Source organism: Agrilus planipennis, unplaced genomic scaffold (assembly GCF_000699045.2).
Source record: "Agrilus planipennis isolate EAB-ADULT unplaced genomic scaffold, Apla_2.0 scaffold252, whole genome shotgun sequence".
Lineage (NCBI taxonomy): Eukaryota > Metazoa > Arthropoda > Insecta > Coleoptera > Buprestidae > Agrilus > Agrilus planipennis.
In genome coordinates, this window is record NW_020442420.1 from 193405 (window position 1) to 204240 (window position 10836).

General features: G+C 35.4%; 1 protein-coding gene across 3 annotated transcripts in view; it reads left to right on the plus strand.

Annotated features, from left to right (window-relative positions):
- LOC108739746 (rho GTPase-activating protein 6) overlaps positions 1-10836 on the plus strand; it is a 196062-nt gene that overhangs the window by 155255 nt on the left and 29971 nt on the right. For all 3 annotated transcript variants that reach the window (XM_025980197.1, XM_025980196.1, XM_025980195.1), the window contains 4 exons: positions 285-435; positions 1012-1155; positions 2723-3005; positions 10279-10482. In XM_025980197.1, coding sequence (XP_025835982.1) covers positions 285-435; positions 1012-1155; positions 2723-3005; positions 10279-10482 — 782 coding nt within the window. The remainder of the gene's footprint in view (positions 1-284; positions 436-1011; positions 1156-2722; positions 3006-10278; positions 10483-10836) is intronic.

Below are 10836 nucleotides of genomic sequence, written 5' to 3' on the forward strand. Positions count from 1 at the left end.
TTCAATTTCAAATTCAATTTAAAAGAAGACATTACAGACTTAAAATGCAGGGACATAGCGGTTGCGGCGGTACCGGCCGGTTTGTATTGTTTAATGACAAAAAAGCTGTGATTGTTGTATATAAAGACATTCTATAGTATATTTACTATCAGCATTGCACCCGTGCGAAGCATAGTGTACAAATAATACCATTAAACCAATTCCTTAACCTCTATGTTTGTGTTTGAACAAGTTTCACTGCAGTAGCGTGTTGTATAATTACACGTTGTATTTTTTTGTTTCAGCTACGTGAGGATTTCGACTGTGGTCGAGAAACAACTCTAGATGAGGAACAATGTCCTCATGACGTAGCAACGTTGTTGAAAGAGTACCTGAGAGATCTTCCAGATCCACTTCTTTGCAGGGACCTTTACCACGTGTTTGTCCAAACACAAAGTATGCAAAACTTTCATTTTTCATTTAATTAATTACATAATTCGGTAATAATCTCGAAAACTATAAATAAACATTTATTGTTGGAGGATTTTTCAGCGTTGAAGTCAAATTTAGTATCCAAAATACTCTAACACGCCTGTACTTTGAAATAGTAACCTTAATATGTAAAAATGGCTGCTTGTGACTTTTAATAGTCTACCGAAACGGCTTGGTTTTCATACGCTTTAATTTTTTAATGCTTCATGCCCAAATTTTTTGAAACATTTTTATTTGTTTTATAATATCAATTTTCCGGCTTTTTCGTTTAAGCACGCCTTTTTCACCATATGAATCTTCGGAAAATTATAAGGAAATTTCGGTAAAAAAAAAATTTCTGCTGGTTAGCTCCTGGCAACCGCCACTTCGTTCCAAAATTTTAAAAGCCTAATATAGAGCTCTCCACTCAAAAGTCCCCCTCTGCGCTCTTCAATTAATTAATTCATCTGTTTAAAAAGGAAAATAAATGTTTTCTGTGGATGTAATTTATTAAAAATATCTTGTTACAACACAACTGTTGACACATCTTATTCTTTTCAGGAATACGAAACAGAAGACTGCAATTCGAAGCACTCCAACACCTTATCCAACTACTTCCCACGCCCAACAGAGACACCCTTTGGGCGTTATTAATTTTCCTTGCAGATGTAGCTAGACATTCAAACGACCAAACTGACCCTTCCGGTGAGTATTGTTCTCTTACGTAAATTGCGCTTAATATAAATTGAACTTCAAGAGCAGAAAAATAGACGGTCATTCAGAAACAAACAGGGGATCGTTTCGGTGTAAAGGAAACAAAAAGTGCGTTGCACTTACTTTAATTAATATTGTTGTGCAGAAGCTGAAATGCAATTGAAAATCATAAATAGCTATCAGTAGCGAACATGCATTAGTTGAAGAAGAAAAATCCGTCATAAGACAAAACCAACAGCATCAGCAGGGAGACTTTTATGGAAAGCTTAATCTCACACAGAAAACATGATACATTTAAGTGAAATATTACGTTACGTATCGAGGTCTGAAAAGTGGATATTTCAGACTACGTGTGAGACGCAAACACGTAGTCTGAAGTATCTACTTTTCAGACAGAGGTACGTATACTATTTTTTGTCATGTTTGTGCAAAAAGCTCGTCATTAAATTGACAGTTGGCGAAATAAGAGTAAATGATTTAGAGGTTAGAAAGACATTGTCATTGAACAACTGATTTCTGCGCATGCCCATAAAATTGAGCGCATGCGCTCAAAAGACCAATTTCATTTCGTCCCAACTAAAACACGGCTGAAAGGAGGCCATTTCTTCCCTATTTCATAGCACGCAAAACGAGCTTTCCGCGCTAACATGACAAAAAAATAGTTCGTCCTCGTATACCTCAATAGATATTGTAAACTCGCTTCGCTAGGGGAAACTATTTCAGAATATTCTTGAATATTCTACGTTCTTTAACTTTTAAAAAGTTTTTTTTTATTCGGGAACATTTTCGAATCTTCCAGAGGATTCCATAATATTCTCTAACCTAAAATTTGTATCATTCGAGATATTCCCGCACATTCTGGAAAATTCATTTAGTTAAGTCGTTTGGGGCGAAAGTCTTTTAACTCCCATATCTTTGAAACTAATCAGGCAGCTGAAAATCGAAACCCTCTTCATGGATAGGGGATGAAAATTTATAATAACATATATCTTTTAAGATGCACGTATGGATAAACATTGTCAATCATACTTAATCTAACAAACAAACGTATAACGAGTATAAAAGTACAAAACAAATACAGCACGGATGTTGCTAAATAGTCGTATTTCCCTGCGTGATCCTACCAGGGCCGGACTGGCTCTTCAAATACATTTTTCTCGAAAACGGTGCACTGTCGGACCACCAAACATTTACTTAATTTTCTTGTTTTAAAGTGCTCTATTACCCCCTCCATGCATCCAACTTATTTCAGTAACGCTCTGTATATTGATTCATCGAAATGCGATTGCAAACAAACAAACACAAACATAAATGTGACGTGTACAGTAGTATATTGGGATTTACTATTTTTGTGATACCTCCATTTTATCCTGATTAAAACTTTTTTAATGACCATAGGGCTTTTAATTAAAGTACCGGCACACCTTCACTTTAGATTCGTACAAATTGTTACAATCTTGAAAAAATTGCGCATGCATTAATTGAAAATAAAAACACTAGCACTTGTTATCTAATCAAAGAGATTGACAATTCTTGTATATATTTATTATATTTTCAGGTGAAAGCATTCAAGGGAATAAGATGGATTCCAACAATCTAGCTACTGTCTTTGCACCTAATATCCTGCACTGTAACAAACCAGGAGCTAAAGACGTGGAAAAACCTGAAGATCGAATTGATGTCATCAACGTGGTTCGAACGTTGATCGACTACAACGAAAAATTGTTCACTATTTCAGCGGAGCTTCTGGATGAGGTCTACGTCCACATGATGGATTCCCATCCTGAAATTTTAGAATCTCTTCTGAACAGGAGGATAAACATTAATGCAGCTTCAGATGAGTAAGTAATCTATACATATTACATATACAATTGAACTGTAATAAGATTTAGTCGTATCAAGAATTTCTAAGGGGTCCTAGACAAGTAAAAGATTTTGAAAGGTACTGAAAACGTGGGCGATGATTACCTCAAAAATGACAGTGACGAAACGTTGGTATTTACTAAATTGTTATATTGGGAGGTATATATAGGGTGTCCCAGTTATAATAATTAATATTTATACCACAGATTCCTACGGACATTTGGAACATAAAATGTTATAACACTTTTGACTTTTGAAACAAAATAAAAAATTATAAAATTATAACAGTTTTGATGCCGGCCCTGCACAATCGCAAATTAATTACGATTGCCAGCTGATCGTAGAAAAATTCACCTTCAGTAGGTNATGAGAAGAGACTCATAATTTTCAGTAGTTTTAAAACGATTTGATTAACATATGTTCATTTTGTGATTTTGACAAAACGAATAATGAAAACCGATTTTCTAATTATTTGCATCCTTAAACAATGACATTTGAAATGTATATTATCTAATGTGAAAACAAATTGGTTATATTTCGACCACTTGTGATAAATACCCTACATCCTTATTAGACATTTTTAAGGTTAGAGGAAATATATCTAACTAATTTAAACTTAGGCTAGGAGGTGGGGGGTTACAAACAATGAAAACATAAAATTTTCATGTAACTAAAACAATAACTATTTTTAAGTTTTTTACTATCTTATTGATATGTCTGTTCAGGAATTCACCCATGATAGTTCAAGTAGATGTTCAACATCATAAGGTTATCAGTCCCAAGACTGATTGGACACGCATCTCTACTCTTTCCTATCCTGAGCTAATCTTCGCATTTCTTTAAAACTTGAACATCCCACATCCTCAAATATCCCTCTTAACTCATGCTTCTGCTTCCAATATGTCTATAAACTAGCCCTTTATGCCTGAGAGCACTCCTACGAACCTATTTTCTTACTTTCTCTATCCACACGGTACCTCATTATTCGTTTGTAACACAACATTTCGAACGCTTGTAACCTGTATATTATTAAAACAATTTTGGATGTTATTAATCTCTACTTCATATGAGCACCTGATGATCTATAATAGAATATAACACGACACTACATGCAATTTACTATACAGTCATTGAATTATGACTTAGGGGTATTTACCTAGAAAGATTAATATTCATTGTGGGATAAATTATAACAGCGGGCAACGTAAAAATATTCTGGTCGTTTTACAGGAGACTGGGTTGAACTTTTTACGCATCATTATGAAAAATACATCAGTTTTTGATCTAAATTAAGTACCTGCTATTCATATCTGTTTCTCTTACATCAATTGTTTCCCAATAAACATCAGAACTAACTAACTTAACGCAAAAGTACGTTGTATATAAATACTTAATGGGAAAAATTATTGTAGAGACTCCTCATTATTAGTAAAGGTAAATATCAACTGTGATTATAAAATATGGGTTATGTGAAATTCGAGTGGATAAAACAACATGGTGTTGATAAGGGAAAATTGTTCGTAGTCCCTATGACGTAGTTTGCAATCGCGGATACTTTGAAACTGCCTATAATTGGACTAGGCCGATATAAACCCTCGAAAAATAAATTTTCTTAAAGATGAGTGCCTTTCCAATGCCGATCATATTATAAATCAGAAAATGAGCCTCAAGATATTGTGATTTAATACAGGGGTATGGGGTAAATCGTTTATGTAAGCTGACCGTTGGTCGGAGAAGAGGGAGGGGATGGAGATGTGCCGCTACGACCTTTTAAGTCCCTTAAAAATGTTTTTCGGCAAAGCTGGGGTAGGACGCGCGAGATGAAGAATCGTATAAAATTAATAAATATGCTGGCGATGGAACCGTCTCTCGGCTTCTTTGTTATAAATGGAAAAGACTGTGAACGCCTTTTTAGAACCATGTTCTTATAAACAAAAAGAGAGACATGATCATTCGTGTCGTATTTTTACCGTGACCGTGTGATTAGGATTAATTATTTAGGAATAATCAAATTAAAACACTCGTCTGTAGAAGTTCTAGAAATTATCAAAGGAAACATGACCAGACGTAACTTTATCGAATAATGCTTTTATTTGACTACTTAAAATCATAATGTTACTGTAGGAAAAGACAACACAAACGAAACGTGTAATTGTCGTGGCCATATCCTTGTATATAGGGATGTCGACCTAGAAAAATTCCCAGTCTCCACTTTCAACGTCCCTTAACTAGATAAACTGTCCCATGATCTTTAATCAATATCAAGAACATCGGTGAAACAAAACATCTGCTAGAAGTATAAAAAAAACATATTTATTATCCTTAAAACTGGTTGGACACGTATCTCTGCTCTTTCCCATCCTGAGCTAATCTTCGCATTTTCCTAATAGTAAAATCTCCCACATCGTTAACTATCTGTGAATAGTAATCTAATCTAGGTACCTCTACCCTTTTTAACACCTTTTTCTACTTCCACTAAGTCTCTAAATAGCCTTTCATGCCTGAGAAGGTATTGTCCCAACTTATTTGACCTACTTTTTCCATAGCGTCCTCTGTTCTCCTATTATTTTTAATACCTTCTCATTTCTAACCCTCTCTGTTCACGGGATCCTCATCATTCGCCTTTAATACCACATTTTGAACGCTTCTAATCTTTTCTTTTCCTCCGCGCAGTTCACGTTTGCACCCGTATATAGCCATGCTCCAGACATAATACTTTTAACAATCTTTTTCGAATTTCTATATTAACCGTTCGCGAGCATAGAAGTGACTTGTTTTTGTTAAAGGGGGCACTACCCTGAACTATCATCTGATTTATATCTTTCTACTTCTTGCATCCTAAGTTATCTGACTTCCTAGTGTAGCGAGCACGAGCGTGTTTGTATGCGATCGGGCATACGTGTGTGTGAGCGACTAGCCGCAGGCATCTTTCTTCATGTGCGCCGTATTTATAAATGTGTGTGTCGTACCTGCGTTCTGGGAAAGCAATTAAACAGTTCAGAGAAAAAGAAACTTTTCCGGACAGTTCGAGAAGGTTCCCGAAAGGAAACAAGAGATTAATTAAAGAAAGAGACGATCGCCGAAAAGAGGAAGAAATAAATTGACCGTTGCAGAAGTGAATCGGGAAATAAATTGACAGTGAAATAAATAGCGCAGTGAATAGTGATATATTAACAGTACTGTAAATAAATCGAATAATTCATAACCTAAGTTTAGTAATAATTTAATAGTGTTTTTAAGTTCTTTAATAATTAGTGTAAATAAATAGTTTTTGTCGTTATCAGTCTTCGAAGTTAATTTTGTTAAACCCACGAACATTACAATATCGTATCTCAACACAGAAACTAGTCCGTTTTTAAATGTAAAATTCACATGTATTTAATGTGTTAATAAGTCTTTCAGACATGTGCATGATTTATGTGGATTCGACTTCTCTAAAACCAAAATTAGCATGCAATTTACATATGGCTGATAAAACCAAAATCCAAAATAGTGAACAATTGAAATATTGACATATTAACAAAAGTTAAACAAAAACCCTCTCATGGTAAGTATATGTATTGTATATACTGTGGAGATGAACATACAAATTGAAATATCAAATTAAACACACGTATGTTAGAAAGGCAAGGCACACACACGAAAAACATACATTAACAAGCGTCCGACAAGGTTGAAATTAATGATCGATTCATCTGTAAGTAATATACTAATTTTGGTTTTAGAGAAGTCCAATTCACATGCACATGTCTGAAAGATTTAATACATTACATGAATATGAATTTGTTGATAACTTCATTAAAAAAGCAGAGCAGTCTCTGTTTTGAGATACATAAGTCGGTCTATTTCATATTTACTACGTCCTTGGTTACAGCGACCATTTTGCTATAGAGATGTTAAATCTAAGTCCCTTGAATTTAAAGCATACTTTAGTACAACATTCATGTGGCTACGGCGACTTCGGATGTAAAGCCGACTTCGGGTATAGTGACTATTTGTAATGAATCATTTGTAAAAAATCCCTAGTAATCCCATTCAGATATAGCTACCAGAGTCGGACGCCAAAGACACAAAGAGCTTTCTTATCTTTTGTTTACATTCACACAGGTGGTCAGTAAGTGTAGTGACTTTTACCGTTTCTTTATAGACGTTAGCCAGATACAAAGAGATATTCTGAATAGCAAATGTTTAGTAAACTTCTGAATAAATATGACTCCTAATTGCACATTTACTGTTAAAAAAAAGCGGAAATCGTTTCAAAATTGAAAAATAGTGAGACCTACACTTACGTGTCTGTACCTCTTTACCTTTGCCTGTAACGACTTCCGGATATAACGACGAAATTACACTATTCCCTTCGTCGTCGTTATATCCGAAATCTACTATACCTCCCAACCGTCTTGTCTTACAAAGGGCCATGCATTTAAAATGGTCGAAACATCGACAATTGTAAGTTTTTTTTAAACAGATAAAAAGCAGTAATAGCTGATTGTTAAAAAATGTACTGGTGAATACGAAGGAAAAGCCTGATTCATACATAGGAACGGTCACAATCTGATCAAATATGGTACCATTCAAACAATATGTAGGTACGATTATGATCAAATCACAGTCAAGTAATTACTCAATAATTCTGTCGGAGTTTATGACTACCCTCCCTCATCGACGTCCCAAATCAGTCATAGTCTTTTTCGAAATATTGTTTATGCAATAGACCAAGGTAAATGTAACTTTTTGTTAATGGATTTTTTGCGAGACAGTTGCAACCGTTACAATGTTTATACACATTAAAACCCTAGGTGAGTTGAATGTTACCAACAGGAAGCATATCTAACAACGAAAAGCGTTTCTAGTAAGTTTCTAAACGTTTTGTGGAATTTTGGTGTCTAGCGTTTATTTAAAATAAACAAACTAACCTATCGTAATCCAATTCTAAACTAAAAAAATCAATCGCTTCTTCTGAAATAAATAATCATAAGCGTAAATGATAAGAGACAGTATTTCAAAATGTAATCGAAAGATTTATTATATAATTTCACAAAACTGTTACATCTGCTTAAATAATTCTTATTCATGCTTTATTCTAGCTGTACGAGTAACAATAGAGAAAACGATAGAAAAAGGAAAGTGTCTACATTTGTAGATTTAAAAAAAGCTTTTGACAATGTTAAATATACTTACAAAAGTACGGATGAGTTACAGAGATACAAGAGTGATACTTAAAAGCAACAGGTAGTTATAGCTTGTATGAAGGCCTAGTCAGAGACACATTAGAGGCAGAAGCAGAAGTTAGGAGGGGTAGAGGTAGACCTAGATTACATTACTGTTTGTAAATGGTTAAGCATGTGGGTTGTTCTAGTTTAAGGGAAATGCGATTAGCTCAGGACAGAATAAAATAATTCGAAGTGGTCTATATTCTGTCGAAACTGCCAGACGCGGATCGCGATTTCGATCTTTTTGGATCTCATCAGCGCGTCGTAGGCAGCTCCGACAGAACACAGACCAACCTTTACCTGATGTCTTAACAGCACGTTTTAGAAAATACTACAAATGGCGTGGTGAGCGCCATCTGTAGTACGATGCTACATTTTAGAATTACGTATGCTCCAACAAGGTCCATTAACTGTCATATTCATATTAAACTTCAGTATTACTACTTACTAAGTCAAGTGTAGTTCTCCTGTACCTACAATTACGGATAGAAATTTCGAAATAATTAGCAACCTCAGGCTGGTGGCTAGGGCAAACTGAGCCTGCTCTTAACAATCTTGCAAAAGCAGGAGAGTAAACACTAATGAAGAGAGAGTGATATAGAAGTCCATTCTAAATGAAGTGAGTTAGAAACTATACAAAGAAGCAGAAGATGTTGCTATAGTAGTGGCGGGTTCGTAGGTTTTAATGTTAGACTAGTTCTGAGACGATTGCTTTTATTTGACTACTTAAAATCATAATGTTACTGTAGGAAAAGACAACACAAACGAAACGTGTAATTGTCGTGGCCATATCCTTGTATATAGGGATGTCGACCTAGAAAAATTCCCAGTCTCCACTTTCAACGTCCCTTAACTAGATAAACTGTCCCATGATCTTTAATCAATATCAAAACATCGGTGAAACAAAACATCTGCTAGAAGTATAAAAAAAACATATTTATTATCCTTAAAACTAGTTGGACACGTACCTCTGCTCTTTCCCATCCTGAGCTAATCTTCGCATTTTCCTAATAGTAAAATCTCCCACATCGTTAACTATCTGTGAATAGTAATCTAATCTAGGTACCTCTACCCTTTTTAACACCTTTTTCTACTTCCACTAAGTCTCTAAATAGCCTTTCATGCCTGAGAAGGTATTGTCCCAACTTATTTGACCTACTTTTTCCATAGCGTCCTCTGTTCTCCTATTATTTTTAATACCTTCTCATTTCTAACCCTCTCTGTTCACGGGATCCTCATCATTCGCCTTTAATACCACATTTTGAACGCTTCTAATNCTTTCATGCCTGAGAAGGTATTGTCCCAACTTATTTGACCTACTTTTTCCATAGCGTCCTCTGTTCTCCTATTATTTTTAATACCTTCTCATTTCCAACCTTCTCTGTTCACGGTATCCTCATCATTCGCCTTTAATACCACATTTTGAACGCTTCTAATCTTTTCTTTTCCTCCGCGCCGTTCATGTTTGCACCCGTATATAGCCATGCTCCAGACATAATACTTTTAACAATCTTTTTCGAATTTCTATATTAACCGTTCGCGAGCATACAAGTGACTTGTTTTTGTTAAAGGGGGCACTACCCTGAACTATCATCTGATTTATATCTTTCTACTTCTTGCATCCTAAGTTATCTGACTTCCTAGTGTAGCGAGCACGAGCGTGTTTGTATGCGATCGGGCATACGTGTGTGTGAGCGACTAGCCGCAGGCATCTTTCTTCATGTGCGCCGTATTTATAAATGTGTGTGTCGTACCTGCGTTCTGGGAAAGCAATTAAACAGTTCAGAGAAAAAGAAACTTTTCCGGACAGTTCGAGAAGGTTCCCGAAAGGAAACAAGAGATTAATTAAANGTTTCCTATTTTTATATTCCCTCTCAAAAGATATTAAAGAGGGTATATTGAATTGAGTAGATACTACATATGTATTAGTTTGTAGAAAATCAATTCAGTTACTTTTAATCAATTCCATAAAAAAAATTGTGCAAGTCGTAAAATTGATTTAGTTTGTAAATAGAAATAATGAAATTTATGTTTTCAGTTATGCGGACGACGTAGACAGCGAGAGCAATTCTGCGCCTTTGACACCAACCGTGCCGTCTTCACACATGTCAATCGAACACGTTCTCATGAATGATTCAGATGGATTCAACACACCACCTGAATCACGAAGGACGTGGTCTCGAGAAGAATTTTTGCACGAAATGGCAGCAACCGGCGGCCCTAATATGGGAATGAGGATAAGGTTTGTTAACAACTTATTATACCTACATTACTTATACTTGAAAATATAACTCAGCCTTCAGTAATCCACCGGGACCGTAGTCAGATTGTTTAATCGAAAAAGCACTGGGCATGCTGACCAAAATGCTAAGTCCACATGAGATTATCAGAAATTTTTACGAATAAATGTCTAGCTAAAACTGTTTCTTAAATCAAATGCGCTAAATGTAGCTAAAATTAGGGTGCCATTAACTGTCATACAAAATAATTCCAAGTGGTCTGTATTCTGTCGAAACTGCCAGACGCGGATCGCGATTTCGATTTTTTTGGATCTCATCAGCGCGTCGCAGGCAGCTCCGACAGAACACAGACCAAC